The sequence below is a fragment of the Dendropsophus ebraccatus genome, chromosome 13 (assembly GCF_027789765.1).
Source record: "Dendropsophus ebraccatus isolate aDenEbr1 chromosome 13, aDenEbr1.pat, whole genome shotgun sequence".
In the NCBI taxonomy this organism is placed as follows: Eukaryota; Metazoa; Chordata; class Amphibia; order Anura; family Hylidae; genus Dendropsophus; species Dendropsophus ebraccatus.
This window is the reverse complement of record NC_091466.1, coordinates 82678044-82695390: the sequence shown is the minus strand read 5'-3', so window position 1 is coordinate 82695390 and position 17347 is coordinate 82678044. Positions and strand designations below refer to the sequence as shown.

The window sequence follows — 17347 nt, the reverse complement described above, 5'->3', positions numbered from 1 at the left end:
CGGCCGCACCGTGCAGTCACCCCTCTTATTCCTGAGGCTTATGAGCGGCCGCGGCGTGCAGTCACCCCTCTTATTCCTGAGGCTTATGAGCGGCCGCAGCGTGCAGTCACCCCTCTTATTCCTGAGGCTTATGAGCGGCCGCACCGTGCAGTCACCCCTCTTATTCCTGAGGCTTATGAGCGGCCGCACCGTGGCAGTCACCCCTCTTATTCCTGAGGCTTGTAACTGTCCGGAGCGTGCAGTGACCCCTCTTATTCCTGAGGCTTATGAGCGTGCCGCACCGTGCAGTCACCCCTCTTATTCCTGAGGCTTATGAGCGGCCGCACCGTGCAGTCACCCCTCTTATTCCTGAGGCTTATGAGCGGCCCGCACCGTGCAGTCACCCCTCTTATCCCTGAGGCTTATGAGCGGCCGCACCGTGCAGTCACCCCTCTTATTCCTGAGGCTTGTAACTGTCCGGAGCGTGCAGTGACCCCTCTTATTCCTGAGGCTTATGAGCGGCCACACCTTGCAGTCACCCCTCTTATTCCTGAGGCTTATGAGCAGCCGCAGCGTCCAGTCACCCCTCTTATTCCTGAGGCTTATGAGCGGCCGCAGCGTGCAGTGACCCCTCTTATTCCTGAGGCTTATGAGCGGCCGCAGCGTGCAGTCAACCCTCTTATTCCTGAGGCTTATGAGCGGCCGCACCGTGCAGTCACCCCTCTTATTCCTGAGGCTTATGAGCGGCCGCACCGTGCAGTCACCCCTCTTATTCCTGAGTCTTATGAGCAGCCGCACCGTGCAGTCACCCCTCTTATTCCTGAGGCTTATGAGCGGCCGCACCGTGCAGTGACCCCTCTTATTCCTGAGGCTTATGAGCGGCCGCAGCATGCAGTCACCCCTCTTATTCCTGAGGCTTATGAGCGGCCGCACCGTGCAGTCACCCCTCTTATTCCTGAGGCTTATGAGCGGCCGCACCATGCAGTGACCCCTCTTATTCCTGAGGCTTATGAGCGGCCGCGGCGTGCAGTCACCCCTCTTATTCCTGAGGCTTATGAGCGGCCGCACCGTGCAGTCACCCCTCTTATTCCTGAGGCTTATGAGCGGCCGCACCGTGCAGTCACCCCTCTTATTCCTGAGGCTTGTAACTGTCCGGAGCGTGCAGTGACCCCTCTTATTCCTGAGGCTTATGAGCGGCCGCACCGTGCAGTCACCCCTCTTATTCCTGAGGCTTATGAGCGGCCGCACCGTGCAGTCACCCCTCTTATTCCTGAGGCTTATGAGCGGCCGCACCGTGCAGTCACCCCTCTTATCCCTGAGGCTTATGAGCGGCCGCACCGTGCAGTCACCCCTCTTATTCCTGAGGCTTGTAACTGTCCGGAGCGTGCAGTGACCCCTCTTATTCCTGAGGCTTATGAGCGGCCGCACCATGCAGTCACCTCTCTTATTCCTGAGGATTATGAGCAGCCGCAGCGTCCAGTCACCCCTCTTATTCCTGAGGCTTATGAGCGGCCGCAGCGTGCAGAGACCCCTCTTATTCCTGAGGCTTATGAGCGGCCGCACCGTGCAGTCACCCCTCTTATTTCTGAGGCTTATGAGCGGCCGCGGCGTGCAGTCACCCCTCTTATTCCTGAGGCTTATGAGCGGCCGCAGCATGCAGTCACCCCTCTTATTCCTGAGGCTTATGAGCGGCCGCACCGTGCAGTCACCCCTCTTATTCCTGAGGCTTATGAGCGGCCGCACCGTGCAGTCACCCCTCTTATTCCTGAGGCTTGTAACTGTCCGGAGCGTGCAGTGACCCCTCTTATTCCTGAGGCTTATGAGCGGCCGCACCGTGCAGTCACCCCTCTTATTCCTGAGGCTTATGAGCGGCCGCACCGTGCAGTCACCCCTCTTATTCCTGAGGCTTATGAGCGGCCGCACCGTGCAGTCACCCCTCTTATCCCTGAGGCTTATGAGCGGCCGCACCGTGCAGTCACCCCTCTTATTCCTGAGGCTTGTAACTGTCCGGAGCGTGCAGTGACCCCTCTTATTCCTGAGGCTTATGAGCGGCCACACCTTGCAGTCACCCCTCTTATTCCTGAGGCTTATGAGCAGCCGCAGCGTCCAGTCACCCCTCTTATTCCTGAGGCTTATGAGCGGCCGCAGCGTGCAGTGACCCCTCTTATTCCTGAGGCTTATGAGCGGCCGCAGCGTGCAGTCAACCCTCTTATTCCTGAGGCTTATGAGCGGCCGCACCGTGCAGTCACCCCTCTTATTCCTGAGGCTTATGAGCGGCCGCAGCGTGCAGTCACCCCTCTTATTCCTGAGGCTTATGAGCGGCCGCAGCGTGCAGTCACCCCTCTTATTCCTGAGGCTTATGAGCGGCCGCACCGTGCAGTCACCCCTCTTATTCCTGAGGCTTATGAGCGGCCGCACCGTGCAGTCACCCCTCTTATTCCTGAGGCTTGTAACTGTCCGGAGCGTGCAGTGACCCCTCTTATTCCTGAGGCTTATGAGCGGCCGCACCGTGCAGTCACCCCTCTTATTCCTGAGGCTTATGAGCGGCCGCACCGTGCAGTCACCCCTCTTATTCCTGAGGCTTATGAGCGGCCACACCGTGCAGTCACCCCTCTGTATGGTAGATTGGAGGTGATATGCGACACCCTGGAGAGTACTGGTCCCTTTATTCTACCATTATTATTCTCATTATTCTACCATCATCCACCATACTCACAGTGGTGTGAACGACCGTATGTGTCGCACAGCCAAAGCCACTGATTGGCCGGGCGGGAGAGCAGGACAGCGGAACCCCGTGCAGCGAAGACAGATAACGTATATACAGACACAGCGAGGCGGGAGCCGAAGGGGTTAAGGAGCCTGTAGAATTACATACACGCAGCGGTCGTTCATTTACGCTGCGAGTCCTTAGGTGTAAAGGCACCCTTTAGAGGGATTCTTTTTAAGGATGCGTTCACACGTACAGGATTGGCAGCAGATTTAATGCTGTGTTCAGTATTTAGTAACATCGATATCTGCACCGCCCAGTCTGCTGCCGATCCTGTATGTGTGAACGCACCCTAAAGGGGTATTACAGCCTAAATTAACTGGGGCACCCCTTTAAGCTCTTTTGGTGGACAGGGATGGCGCAGCGCTTTACCTGTCTCTGCAGCACCTGGATAGCTTCTCCTTGTTTACTGACCGTCTGACCCTGCTGGAAGACAAAGCAGAAGTGATGCTCAGTCAGCGTCCGCCACAACAGCTCCCTGCAGCGCGCCCCCCACCCTGCGCCCTCCCTCTCCGCAGCGCCTGCAGCCCCCCCTCTCCGCAGCACCCCACACCCACCTGCAGCAGCAGCTTCTCCTCCAGCTCCTGAACCTGCAGCACCAGCCGTGCATTGTCCCGGCGCAGACTCTCCTGCTCACTCATACAGGCGGCCACCAGTCCCTGCAGTCTCCTCACCTCCTCCTGCAGAGCGCTGCACACACAGGGCTGAGACTGCTGGAAAGATGGGGTTCATCATGTGACGTCACCACCCCAGCGTATCCCCCTATACACTTATGTGCCCCCCCCCCCCCACCTGTGGAGCTGCAGCTGGACTGTCTGAGGAAACCAACGGTGGAGACGCGTCCTGCGAGAACTCCATACTCTGGAAGGCCGGCGTTTCTGGCATCGGAATAAACTCTGCCTCCTCCAACTCCTGCAAACACAGAAGTCACATGGTCATAACCCGAGCCTGACACTGCTGCCAGTGACAGCAACCACCAACGCTGCCCGCAAGCTACAATGCTGGGCAGGAGCAGGGGCCGGGGTAGTACCTGTCGCAGCCAGCAGGGGCCGGGGTAGTACCTGTCGCAGCCAGCAGGGGCCGGGGTAGTACCTGTCGCAGCCAGCAGGGGCCGGGGTAGTACCTGTCGCAGCCAGCAGGGGCCGGGGTAGTACCTGTCGCAGCCAGCAGGGGCCGGGGTAGTACCTGTCGCAGCCAGCAGGGGCCGGGGTAGTACCTGTCGCAGCCAGCTGGGGCACGCACTGCTCTCCATGTTTCCAGTGGTGCTGAATGGTCCGGTCTCTGGCTCCGCCTCCATAGTCCCGCGGAAGCAGTCACTGGGCTCAGACACTATGGACTCATTGGCGCTGTCCCCTTCCCCCGCTGCAGACCCCCGCGAGGAGCAGCTCTGTGCAACTGTGGAGGCAAAGGGATACATGAAAGCCTGGCACCGACCCCAGCAATGTACCCGCCCCCCTCACCGACCCCAGCAATGTACCCGCCCCCCTCACCGACCCCAGCAATATACCCGCCCCCCTCACCGACCCCAGCAATGTACCCGCCCCCCTCACCGACCCCAGCAATGTACCCGCCCCCCTCACCGACCCCAGCAATATACCCGACCCCAGCAATGTACCCGCCCCCCTCACCGACCCCAGCAATGTACCCGCCCCCCTCACCGACCCCAGCAATGTACCCGCCCCCCTCACCGACCCCAGCAATATACCCGCCCCCCTCACCTACCCCAGCAATGTACCCGCCCCCCTCACCGACCCCAGCAATGTACCCGCCCCCCTCACCGACCCCAGCAATATACCCGACCCCAGCAATGTACCCGCCCCCCTCACCGACCCCAGCAATGTACCCGCCCCCCTCATCCAGCACCGACCCCAGCAATGTACCCGCCCCCCTCACCGACCCCAGCAATATACCCGCCCCCCTCACCGACCCCAGCAATATACCCGCCCCCCTCACCGACCCCAGCAATGTACCCGCCCCCCTCACCGACCCCAGCAATATACCCGACCCCAGCAATGTACCAGCCCCCCTCACCGAACCCAGCAACGTACCAGCCCCCCTCTCTGACCCCAGCAACGTACCTGCCCCCCTCACCGACCCCAGCAACGTACCTGCCCCCCTCACCGACCCCAGCAACGTACCAGCCCCCCTCACCGACCCCAGCAACGTACCAGCCCCCCTCACCGACCCCAGCAACGTACCTGCCCCCCTCACCGACCCCAGCAACGTACCCGCCCCCCTCATCCAGCACCGACCCCAGCAATGTACCCGCCCCCTCACCGAACCCAGCAATGTACAAGCCCCCCTCACCAACCCCAGCAATGTACCAGCCCCCCTCTCTGACCCCAGCAATGTACCAGCCCCCCTCACCAACCCCAGCAATGTACCAGCCCCCCTCTCTGACCCCAGCAATGTACCAGCCCCCCTCACCGACCCCAGCAATGTACCAGCCCCCCTCACCGACCCCAGCAATGTACCAGCCCCCCTCTCTGACCCCAGCAATGTACCAGCCCCCCTCTCTGACCCCAGCAATGTACAAGCCCCCCTCACCAACCCCAGCAATGTACCAGCCCCCCTCTCTGACCCCAGCAATGTACCAGCCCCCCTCACCGACCCCAGCAATGTACCAGCCCCCCTCACCGACCCCAGCAATGTACCAGCCCCCCTCTCTGACCCCAGCAATGTACCAGCCCCCCTCTCTGACCCCAGCAATGTACAAGCCCCCCTCACCAACCCCAGCAATGTACCAGCCCCCCTCTCTGACCCCAGCAATGTACCAGCCCCCCTCACCGACCCCAGCAACGTACCTGCCCCCTTCACCGACCCCAGCAACGTACCCGCCCCCCTCATCCAGCACCAACCCCAGCAATGTACCCGCCCCCCCTCATCCAGCAATGCACCCGCCCCCCTCATCCAGCAATGTACCCGCCCCCCTCATCCAGCAACGTACCCGCCCCCCTTTCTGACCCCAGCAATGTACCAGCCCCCCTCACCGACCCCAGCAATGTACCAGCCCCCCTCACCGACCCCAGCAATGTACCCGCCCCCTCACCGACCCCAGCAATGTACCCGCCCCCTCACCGAACCCAGCAATGTACCCGCCCCCCTCACCGACCCCAGCAATGTACCAGCCCCCCTCTCCGACCCCAGCAATGTACCAGCCCCCCTCACCGACCCCAGCAATGTACCAGCCCCCCTCTCCGACCCCAGCAATGTACCAGCCCCCCTCACCGACCCCAGCAACGTACCTGCCCCCCTCACCAACCCCAGCAACGTACCTGCCCCCCTCACCGACCCCAGCAATGTACCCGCCCCCCTCACCGACCCCAGCAACGTACCCGCCCCCCTCATCCAGCACCGACCCCAGCAATGTACCCGCCCCCTCACCGAACCCAGCAATGTACCCGCCCCCCTCACCGACCCCAGCAATGTACCCGCCCCCCTCACCGACCCCAGCAATGTACCAGCCCCCCTCTCTGACCCCAGCAATGTACCAGCAATGTACCAACTCACGTGTTCCGATGGACAGGCCGCTGCTGTTGGAACGAATTGTTTTTGAGTTCAGAACTTTCTCTGTAAATAAATAGAGAAGGCGATAAGATTGGCACCAGGGCGCCACCCGCAGGCAGAGACCAGGACCAGCGCTCACCCACAATGAGGATGGTGTGCCAGCCACTGCAGGACAGGTCAGTCACATGATGTAGAGAGCCAAAGATGGGGCGGGGCCAAGAGGTGCAGATGTCTGAGCCCTGGGGGCGCTCATTGGGCGTCATAGCCAGGCGGCCATTTCCCCCGTTTCCCCAGGCAAAGATGTGGTTATCTGAGGAGAAGAAACTGAGGTGAGAGGCAGCTCCCCGCACACCCTGTACGCACCCCGGTGCTCCTTGCACCCCCCACTACGCACCCCCGTGCTCTCCGCACAGCTCCCCCCCAGTACGCACCCCTGTGCTCCCCGCACACCTCCCCCGTGCTCCCCGCACACCTCCCCCGCAGTACACCCCCCTGTGCTCCCCGCCCCCAGGCTCCCCTCACACCTCCCCCCCAGTACGCACCCCCGTGCTCCCCGCACACCTCCCCGTGCTCCCCGCCCCCAGGCTCCCCTCACACCTCCCCCCCAGTACACACTCCCGTGCTCCCCGCACACCTCCCCCGTGCTCCCCGCACACCTCCCCCGCAGTACACCCCCCGTGCTCCCCGCCCCCAGGCTCCCCTCACACCTCCCCGTGCTCCCCGCACACCTCCCCCGTGCTCCCCGCACACCTCCCCCGCAGTACACCCCCCGTGCTCCCCGACCCCCAGGCTCCCCTCACACCTCCCCCCCAACGCACCCCCGTGCTCCCCGCACACCTCCCCGTGCTCCCCGCCCCCAGGCTCCCCTCACACCTCCCCCCCCCTACGTCCCCAAGGTCACTCACCATCAGTGGCTGCAATAGTGAATTCATCGCCACAGGACACGCGGATCACCTGCTTCCCTCCCAGGGGGCCGCCCAGCAGATTTATGCCCAGATGCTTCCGGTAGTCGCCCACTCCCAGCTGGCCGCACTTGTTAGACCCGAACGTCAAGAGACGACCGCGCTCTGCAGAGACGGAGGGGACCGTGAGAATGGGGGCAAAACCCAAAGGTAGGGGGGAGGGGGACAGTGATGGCAGGGGGGCAAAACCCAAAGATAGGGGGGAGAGGGGGACAGTGATGGCAGGGGGCAAAACCCAAAAGGTAGGGGGGAGGGGGACAGTGATGGCAGGGGGCAAAACCCAAAGGTAGGGGGGAGGGGGACAGTGATGGCAGGGGGCAAAACCCAAAGGTAGGGGGGAGGGGGACAGTGATGGCAGGGGGCAAAACCGAAGGGAGGGGGGAGGGGGATAGTGATGGCAGGGGGCAAAACCCAAAGGGGTAGGGACACTGGAAGAGGGAGGGGAGCAATGGGCACTCCTCACCGTCAATGGCCGCCGTGTGCGTCTTTCCTGGGGAGATACTGCGCACCTTATAGAAGGACAACTGCTTGGCCAAAGTCAGCGAGGTGGTGTAGGGCACCTCCCGGTAAGCCTGTGGACACACAAAGTAAGGACCTCCCCATCAGCAACCAACCAATCTACTTACCTATCCCTGAGAGCAGCCCCCGGACATCCCCCCCTCCCCCATCCCTGAGAGCAGTCCCCGTCCCCCGTGGCCCCTTGCTCACCTCGTGGTTGATGATCCCGGCCGTGCACTGGTTCAGGCCCAGCTTGTTGTGCTCATTGAGGCCGCAGGCCAGAACCTTCCCCGACTGAGTGAGCAGGAAGGAGCCGTCCGCCCCACAACTCACACTGACAATAGAGAGACCGCGCTGCACCTCCACCTGCCGCCAGGAGAGAAAGAGAGAGAGAGAGCGTCACACATCGGGGGGGGGGGGGAGGGAGAGAGAGCGTCACACATCGGGGGGGGGGGGAGGGAGAGAGAGCGTCACACATCGGGGGGAGGGAGAGAGAGAGCGTCACACATCGGGGGGGAGGGAGAGAGCGTCACACATCGGGGGGGGGGGGGGGAGAGTGTCACACATCGGGGGGGGGGGGGGGGAGAGGGGGAGAGAGCGTCACACATCGGGGGGGAGGGAGAGAGAGCGTCACACATCGGGGGGGAGGGAGAGAGAGAGCGTCACACATCGGGGGGAGGGAGAGAGAGCGTCACACATCGGGGGGAGGGAGAGAGAGCGACACACATCGGGGGGAGGGAGAGAGAGCGTCACACATCGGGGGGGAGGGAGAGAGTGTCACACATCGGGGGGGGGGGGGGGAGAGCGTCACACATCGGGGGGGAGGGAGAGAGAGCGTCACACATCGGGGGGGGGGGGGAGAGAGCGTCACACATCAGGGGGGAGGGGGAGAGAGAGCGTCACACATCGGGGGGGGGGAGGGAGAGAGCGTCACACATTGGGGGGGAGGGAGAGAGCGTCACACATTGGGGGGGAGGGAGAGAGAGCGTCACACATCGGGGGGAGGGAGAGAGCGTCACACATCGGGGGAGGGAGAGAGCGTCACACATCGGGGGGGGAGGGAGAGAGAGTGTCACATTGGTGTGGGGGAGGGGGGGAGAGAGTGTCACATTGGGGGGGGGGGGAGAGAGCGCGTCACACATCGGGGGGGAGGGAGAGAGAGAGAGTGTCACATTGGGGTTGGGGGGGGGGGGGGGTAGAGAGAGCGTCACACACCTTCTGGGGGGTGCAGACGTCGTCCTCGGAGTCCAGCCCCAGGCGCCCTGTATGGAGGAGACGCAGGTTACAGCCGCCCCGGCTCACCAGTGTGGGGTGGACACAAGAGGTGACACTCACCGTACTCGCCGCAGCCCCAGGCATACACACACTTGCTGCGGCGTGTCAGGACCATAACGTGACTGTCCCCGCATGACACCTGCTCCACCGGCTCATTCAGGAAGAAATCCACCAGCACCGGCTCCAAGACCTCCGAGCCCTGAGCCACCCCCAGGCAGCCATAGTAGTCCGAGCCAAAGGAGTACAGCTGCCCCTCGTCTGTATATGGGAGGAGACAGTCAGTGGCCGCCCTGGCCCGCCCCTCAGGCAGCGCGCCCTGGCCCGCCCCTCAGGCAGCGCGCCCTGGCCCGCCCCTCAGGCAGCGCGCCCTGGCCCGCCCCTCAGGCAGCGCGCCCTGGCCCGCCCCTCAGGCAGCGCGCCCTGGCCCGCCCCTCAGGCAGCGCGCCCTGGCCCGCCCCTCAGGCAGCGCGCCCTGGCCCGCCCCTCAGGCAGCGCGCCCTGGCCCGCCCCTCAGGCAGCGCGCCCTGGCCCGCCCCTCAGGCAGCGCGCCCTGGCCCGCCCCTCAGGCAGCGCGCCCTGGCCCGCCCCTCAGGCAGCGCGCCCTGGCCCGCCCCTCAGGCAGCGCGCCCTGGCCCGCCCCTCAGGCAGCACGCCCTCACCTGTGGTGCACATGGTGAAGTCCCCCCCACAGCTGACTTGCTGCACTGCCTTCCCCTGCAGCTTCTCCACGTGTTTCGGCTGCCGGTAGGAGGCGCGGTCCCCGTGTCCCAGCTCCCCGTGCAGCTTGGAGCCTCCTTGCATGTTCTGGGGGTGAGGAGACATCAGGAGGTCAGCAGCAGGCAGACACGGCCGCCCCCGGCACTGCATTGATCTCAGCACTCACCACCCACGTGTACAGCTCCTTCTCCACAGTCACCACCGCAAAGTGAGCGTCTCCTGCACACACCTGCCGCGCCCGACACCCGCCCTTGAACACATCAAGCTTCTGTGGAGTCGACTTTCCACCCCCCCACACGTAAACTTCACTGCTCCGAGATGTGACCACAGCCACCGGGGCCTCAGTGACTGTGCCAGGCCTAAAGAGACAGCAACAAAGAGAGAGCAGTTAAGAGCGCCAACCCCCCTCAGTGACTGTGCCAGCCTTACAGACAGCAACAAAGAGAGAGAGAGGAGGTAAGAGAGCGCCAATCCCCCTAACCTGGGCCGCTTGTTGGACTTGTTCAGGAGAGAGACCTGTTCTTCCATGTCCCTGTAGGAAAAGCAGTGGGAGGTGAGACCCTGGAGGAGACACCTTCCCCCCCCCCCCCCAATATCCCGTTACCTCCTCCGCCGGCTCAGCAACGGCCGCTCCAGGATCTCATCTGCACTCGGCCTCTTCTCTGGGTCCTAAAACACAAAACAAGCCCTGAAGCCTCTACATTGTATAGAGCCTGACCTATGAGTGCACACTCACCTGCCGCAGACACAGCCGCACTCCATCTATCAGGAGCGCACACTCACCTGCTGGAGACACAGCCGCACGCCATTTATCAGGAGCGCACACTCACCTGCTGCAGACCCAGCTGCACTCCATCTATCAGCTCCTGGGAGTGCACACTCACCTGGTGCAGACACAGCCGCACTCCATCTATCAGGTCCTGGGAGCGCACACTCACCTGCCGCAGACACAGCCACACTACATCTATCAGCTCCTGGGAGCGCACACTCACCTGCCGCAGACACAGCCGCACTCCATCTATCAGCTCCTGGGAGCGCACACTCACCTGCCGCAGACACAGCCACACTACATCTATCAGCTCCTGGGAGCGCACACTCACCTGCCGCAGACACAGCCGCACTCCATCTATCAGCTCCTGGGAGCGCACACTCACCTGCCGCAGACACAGCCACACTACATCTATCAGCTCCTGGGAGTGCACACTCACCTGCCGCAGACACAGCCGCACTCCATCTATCAGCTCCTTTGAGTGCACACTCACCTGCCGCAGACACAGCCACACTACATCTATCAGCTCCTGGGAGTGCACACTCACCTGCTGCAGACACAGCCGCACTCCATCTATTAGCTCCTGGGAGTGCACACTCACCTGCTGCAGACACAGCCGCACTCCATCTATCAGCTCCTGGGAGTGCACACTCACCTGCTGCAGACACAGCCGCACTACATCTATCAGCTCCTGGGAGTGCACACTCACCTGCCGCAGACACAGCCACACTACATCTATCAGCTCCTGGGAGTGCACACTCACCTGCTGCAGACACAGCCGCACTCCATCTATTAGCTCCTGGGAGTGCACACTCACCTGCTGCAGACACAGCCGCACTCCATCTATTAGCTCCTGGGAGTGCACACTCACCTGCTGCAGACACAGCCGCACTACATCTATCAGCTCCTGGGAGTAGACACTGTTGTCCAGCTCCACGGCCCAGTTTCCCTGCACGATCTTCACACACAGGTTGAGCGGGTTCTGAGGGGGGAAAGGACAGTCAGACGGCAGTGCGTGGTGTGTGCATGTCACATATGTGGCAGGGAAGAGAGGAGGCGGTACTCACTGTGGCATCAAAGGTGCGAGTGAGGGTCAGAAGCTCGTACAGCACGCAGCCCACCGCCCAGATGTCAGACTTGAAGCTGTACTTCACCCCCTGGCAGAGCTCTGGAGACATGTAGTACAGGGTGCCGACACACTGCAAGAGAGCGCGGAGCGGGGGGGAGGGGTTAGAGAAGAGAGCGCGGGTGGGGGGGGGAGAGAAGAGAGCGCGGGGGGGGGAGAGAAGAGAGCGCGGGGTGGGGAAGGAGAGAAGAGAGCGCGGGGTGGGGGGGAGAGAAGAGAGCGCGGGGTGGGGAAGGAGAGAAGAGAGCGCGGGGTGGGGGGGAGAGAAGAGAGCGCGGGGTGGGGAAGGAGAGAAGAGAGCGCGGGGTGGGGGGGAGAGAAGAGAGCGCGGGGTGGGGGAGGAGTAGAGAGGGGCGCACACTGACAAAGAACCAAACAACTCAACTTACCGTCTCCGCCATTGAGAACTCAGAGTTCAGCTGCTTGGCCAGCCCATAGTCCCCCAGCTTAATCAGATTGGCCTTAGTGAGGAATATGTTCAACGTCTTAATGTCCCTGTTAGAGAGAGACACCACCTGTCAGACCCCACCCTCATCTCCAGACCCCGCCCTCATCTCCAGACCTCGCCTGTTAGACCCCACCCTCACCTCCAGACCACGCCCTCATCTCCAGACCTCGCCTGTCAGACCCCGCCCTCATCCCCAGACCTCGCCTGTCAGACCCCGCCCTCATCCCCAGACTTTGCCTGTCAGACCCCGCCCTCATCTCCAGACCTCGCCTGTCAGACCCCGCCCTCACCTCCAGACCCCCACCCTCACCTCCAGACCCCCGCCCTCACCTTCAGGCCCCGCCCCCACCTCCAGACACCACCCATCAGCCCCGCCCTCATCTCCAGACCCCGCCTGTCAGCCCCCTCACAGCGACTGCCCAGGGTGGGTACTCACCGATGCAGGATGCCGGCCCGGTGGATACAGCTGACTGCAGAGACTATTTGGAATAGATACCAGAGAACCATCTGTGAAGAGAGGAGGGGAAGTGACATCACCGATACAGGCAGCTAGTAACCCCGCCCCCGAGGAGCCCACTCACCTCCTCCTGGAACAGCTGCTCCTTCTGCCGCACAATCTTATCAAACAGATTCCCACCTGCAGAGATGAAGCTGATGTCAGAGAAACTGCGGGACCCCTGGGAGGACCCCGGACCCCTGAGAGCCCCGCTCACCGTTGCAGTACTCCAGCTCTATCAGCAGAGTGTTACTGTCCAAGAAGTGGTTGTAATAAGCGATAATGTTATCGTGCTGCAGGAGGGACAGGATGACTATCTCATTCAGGGCATCGCGCCGCTCCTTCTCCGACAGCCGGGCAAGGCCCACCTCCTTCCACACCACCAGGGAGTCATCCTGAGGGGATAGAGGCGGGGCGTCACTGGGTGGGGGGAGGGGAAGAGGAAGAGGAAGGGGGGGAGGGACAGAGGAAGAGGAAGGGGGGGAGGGGAAGAGGAAGTGGAAGGGGGGGAGGGGAAGAGGAAGTGGAAGGGGGGGAGGGGAAGAGGAAGTGGAAGGGGGGGAGGGGAAGAGGAAGTGGAAGGGGGGGAGGGGAAGAGGAAGAGGAAGGGGGGGAGGGGAAGAGGAAGGGGGGGAGGGGAAGAGGAAGAGGAAGGGGGGGAGGGGAAGAGGAAGAGGAAGGGGGGGAGGGGAAGAGGAAGAGGAAGGGGGGGAGGGGAAGAGGAAGGGGAAGGGGGGGAGGGGAAGAGGAAGGGGAAGGGGGGGAGGGGAAGAGGAAGGGGAAGGGGGGGAGGGGAAGAGGAAGGGGAAGGGGGGGAGGGGAAGAGGAAGGGGAAGGGGGGGAGGGGAAGAGGAAGGGGAAGGGGGGGGGGGAAGAGGAAGAGGAAGGGGAAGGGGGGGAGGGGAAGAGGAAGGGGAAGGGGGGGGGGGGAGGGACAGAGGAAGAGGAAGGGGGGGAGGGGAAGAGGAAGTGGAAGGGGGGGGAGGGGAAGAGGAAGGGGAAGGGGGGGAGGGGAAGAGGAAGGGGAAGGGGGGGAGGGGAAGAGGAAGGGGAAGGGGAAGGGGGGGAGGGGAAGAGGAAGGGGAAGGGGGGGAGGGGAAGAGGAAGGGGAAGGGGGGGAGGGGAAGAGGAAGAGGAAGGGGGGGAGGGGAAGAGGAAGAGGAAGGGGGGGAGGGGAAGAGGAAGAGGAAGGGGGGGAGGGGAAGGGGGGGAGGGGAAGAGGAAGGGGGGAAGAGGAAGGGGAAGGGGGGGAGGGGGAAGAGGAAGAGGAAGGGGGGGAGGGGAAGAGGAAGAGGAAGGGGGGGAGGGGAAGAGGAAGAGGAGGGGGGGGAGGGGAAGAGGAAGAGGAAGGGGGGGAGGGGAAGAGGAAGAGGAAGGGGGGGAGTGGCAGAGGAAGAGGAAGAGGGGCCGGGGAAGAGGAAGAGGAAGGGGGGGAGGGGAAGAGGAAGGGGGGGGGGGGAAGAGGAAGAGGAAGGGGGGGAGGGGAAGAGGAAGAGGAAGGGGGGGAGGGGAAGAGGAAGAGGAAGGGGGGGAGGGACAGAGGAAGAGGAAGGGGGGGGAGGGACAGAGGAAGAGGAGGGGGGGAGGGACAGAGGAAGAGGAAGGGGGGGGAGGGACAGAGGAAGAGGAAGGGGGGGGAGGGACAGAGGAAGAGGAAGGGGGGGAGGGACAGAGGAAGAGGAAGGGGGGGAGGGACAGAGGAAGAGGAAGGGGGGGAGGGACAGAGGAAGAGGAAGGGGGGGAGGGACAGAGGAAGAGGAAGGGGGGGAGGGACAGAGGAAGAGGAAGGGGGGGAGGGACAGAGGAAGAGGAAGGGGGGGAGGGACAGAGGAAGAGGAAGGGGGGGAGGGACAGAGGAAGAGGAAGGGGGGGAGGGACAGAGGAAGAGGAAGGGGGGGAGGGACAGAGGAAGAGGAAGGGGGGGAGGGACAGAGGAAGAGGAAGGGGGGGAGGGACAGAGGAAGAGGAAGGGGGGGAGGGACAGAGGAAGAGGAAGGGGGGGAGGGACAGAGGAAGAGGAAGGGGGGGAGGGACAGAGGAAGAGGAAGGGGGGGAGGGACAGAGGAAGAGGAAGGGGGGGAGGGACAGAGGAAGAGGAAGGGGGGGAGGGACAGAGGAAGAGGAAGGGGGGGAGGGACAGAGGAAGAGGAAGGGGGGAGGGGAAGAGGAAGAGGAAGAGGGGGAGGGACAGAGGAAGGGGGAGGGACAGAGGAAGGGGGGGAGGGGAAGAGGAAGAGGAAGGGGGGGGGGACAGAGGAAGAGGAAGAGGGGGAGGGACAGAGGAAGAGGAAGGGGGGGAGGGACAGAGGAAGAGGAAGGGGGGGAGGGACAGAGGAAGAGGAAGGGGGGGAGGACAGAGGAAGAGGGAGGGGGGGAGGGACAGAGGAAGAGGAAGGGGGGGAGGGACAGAGGAAGAGGAAGGGGGGAGGGACAGAGGAAGAGGAAGGGGGGGGGAGGGACAGAGGAAGAGGAGGGGGGGGAGGGGAAGAGGAAGTGGGAGGGACAGAGCGAGGGGGAGGGACAGAGCGAGGGGGAGGGACAGAGCGAGGGGGAGGGACAGAGCGAGGGGGAGGGACAGAGCGAGGGGGAGGGACAGAGCGAGGGGGAGGGACAGAGCGAGGGGGAGGGACAGAGGGAGGGGGAGGGACAGAGGGAGGGGGAGGGACAGAGCGAGGGGGAGGGACAGAGCGAGGGGGAGGGACAGAGCGAGGGGGAGGGACAGAGCGAGGGGGAGGGACAGAGCGAGGGGAGGGACAGAGCGAGGGGAGGGACAGAGCGAGGGGGAGGGACAGAGCGAGGGGGAGGGACAGAGCGAGGGGGAGGGACAGAGCGAGGGGAGGGACAGAGCGAGGGGAGGGACAGAGCGAGGGGGAGGGACAGAGCGAGGGGGAGGGACAGAGCGAGGGGGAGGGACAGAGCGAGGGGGAGGGACAGAGCGAGGGGGAGGGACAGAGCGAGGGGGAGGGACAGAGCGAGGGGGAGGGACAGAGCGAGGGGGAGGGACAGAGCGAGGGGGAGGGACAGAGCGAGGGGGGGGACAGAGCGAGGGGGAGGGACAGAGCGAGGGGGAGGGACAGAGCGAGGGGGAGGGACAGAGCGAGGGGGAGGGACAGAGCGAGGGGGAGGGACAGAGCGAGGGGGAGGGATCAGAGCGAGGGGGAGGGACAGAGCGAGGGGGAGGGACAGAGCGAGGGGGAGGGACAGAGCGAGGGGGAGGGACAGAGCGAGGGGGAGGGACAGAGCGAGGGGGGGGGACAGAGCGAGGGGAGGGACAGAGCGAGGGGGAGGGACAGAGCGAGGGGGAGGGACAGAGCGAGGGGGAGGGACAGAGCGAGGGGGAGGGACAGAGCGAGGGGGAGGGACAGAGCGAGGGGGAGGGACAGAGCGAGGGGGAGGGACAGAGCGAGGGGGAGGGACAGAGCGAGGGGGAGGGACAGAGCGAGGGGGAGGGACAGAGGAAGGGGGAGGGACAGAGGAAGGGGGAGGGACAGAGGAAGGGGGAGGGACAGAGGAAGGGGGAGGGACAGAGGAAGGGGGAGGGACAGAGGAAGGGGGAGGGACAGAGGAAGGGGGAGGGACAGAGGAAGGGGGAGGGACAGAGGAAGGGGGAGGGACAGAGGAAGGGGAGGGACAGAGGAAGGGGGAGGGACAGAGGAAGGGGGAGGGACAGAGGAAGGGGGAGGGACAGAGGAAGGGGGAGGGACAGAGGAAGGGGGAGGGACAGAGGAAGGGGGAGGGACAGAGGAAGGGGGAGGGACAGAGGAAGGGGGAGGGACAGAGGAAGGGGGAGGGACAGAGGAAGGGGGAGGGACAGAGGAAGGGGGAGGGACAGAGGAAGGGGGAGGGACAGAGGAAGGGGGAGGGACAGAGGAAGGGGGAGGGAACTAGGAGGGGGAGGGAACTAGGAGGGGGAGGGAACTAGGAGGGGGAGGGAACTAGGAGGGGGAGGGAACTAGGAGGGGGAGGGAACTAGGAGGGGGAGGGACCTGGAGGGGGAGGGACCTGGAGGGGGAGGGACCTGGAGGGGGAGGGACCAGGAGGGGGAGGGACCAGGAGGGGGAGGGACTAGGAGGGGGAGGGACTAGGAGGGGGAGGGACTAGGAGGGGGAGGGACTAGGAGGGGGAGGGACTAGGAAGAGGAGGAGCAAAGTACCACAGAGAGGAGTACCCCCCTGTACACTGCCCCTCCCCCTCGAGCCCCCCTGTACACTGCCCCTCCCCCTCATACCCCCCTCCTCCTGCACACTGCCCCTCCCCCCCGTACACACCCCCTCCCCCTCGTACCCCAATTCTCCTGCACACTGCCCCTCCCCCTCGTACCCCCTCCTCCAGCACACTGCCCCCCCCACCCGTACACACCCCCTCCTCCTGCCCCTACCCCGTACACACCCCCTCCTCCTGCCCCTACCCCGTACACACCCCCTTCTCCTGCACACTGCCCCTCCCCCCGTACACACCCCCTGTACACTGCCCCTCCCCCCGTACACAACCCCTCCTCCTGCACACTGCACCTCCCCCCGCACCCCCCTGTACACTGCCCCTCCCCCCGCACCCCCCTGTACACTGCCCTTCCCCCTCGCACCCCCCTCCTCCTGCACACTGACCCTCCCCCGTACACCCCCCTCCTCCTGCCCCTCCCCCCGTACACACCCCCTCCTCCTGCACACTACCCCTCCCCCCGTACACACCCCCCTCCTCCTGCACACTGCCCCTCCCCCCGTACACACCCCCTCCTCCTGCACACTGCCCCTCCCCCCGTGTGGCCCCTGAATACCCCACAGTACAGTGTGGCCCCCGTATGCC

The 17347-nt window shown here is 64.1% G+C and overlaps 1 protein-coding gene across 4 annotated transcripts in view; it reads right to left on the bottom strand.

Annotated features, from left to right (window-relative positions):
• The window catches only part of NEK9 (NIMA related kinase 9), a 32481-nt gene that overhangs the window by 5520 nt on the left and 9614 nt on the right, over positions 1-17347 (bottom strand). For 2 of the 4 annotated variants that reach the window (XM_069951078.1, XM_069951075.1), the window contains exons 2-22: positions 12762-12939; positions 12630-12685; positions 12485-12555; positions 11990-12095; positions 11542-11673; positions 11346-11456; positions 10310-10374; positions 10187-10237; positions 9872-10064; positions 9648-9792; positions 9049-9246; positions 8929-8975; positions 7924-8079; positions 7679-7787; positions 7159-7320; positions 6393-6563; positions 6257-6316; positions 3963-4141; positions 3539-3658; positions 3304-3459; positions 3119-3172 (exon numbers count right to left, since the gene is read on the bottom strand). In XM_069951078.1, the coding sequence (XP_069807179.1) occupies positions 3119-3172; positions 3304-3459; positions 3539-3658; positions 3963-4141; positions 6257-6316; positions 6393-6563; positions 7159-7320; positions 7679-7787; positions 7924-8079; positions 8929-8975; positions 9049-9246; positions 9648-9792; positions 9872-10064; positions 10187-10237; positions 10310-10374; positions 11346-11456; positions 11542-11673; positions 11990-12095; positions 12485-12555; positions 12630-12685; positions 12762-12939 (2520 nt within the window). The remainder of the gene's footprint in view (positions 1-3118; positions 3173-3303; positions 3460-3538; positions 3659-3962; positions 4142-6256; positions 6317-6392; positions 6564-7158; positions 7321-7678; positions 7788-7923; positions 8080-8928; positions 8976-9048; positions 9247-9647; positions 9793-9871; positions 10065-10186; positions 10238-10309; positions 10375-11345; positions 11457-11541; positions 11674-11989; positions 12096-12484; positions 12556-12629; positions 12686-12761; positions 12940-17347) is intronic. The other 2 variants (XM_069951077.1, XM_069951076.1) reach the window with 2 other exon arrangements.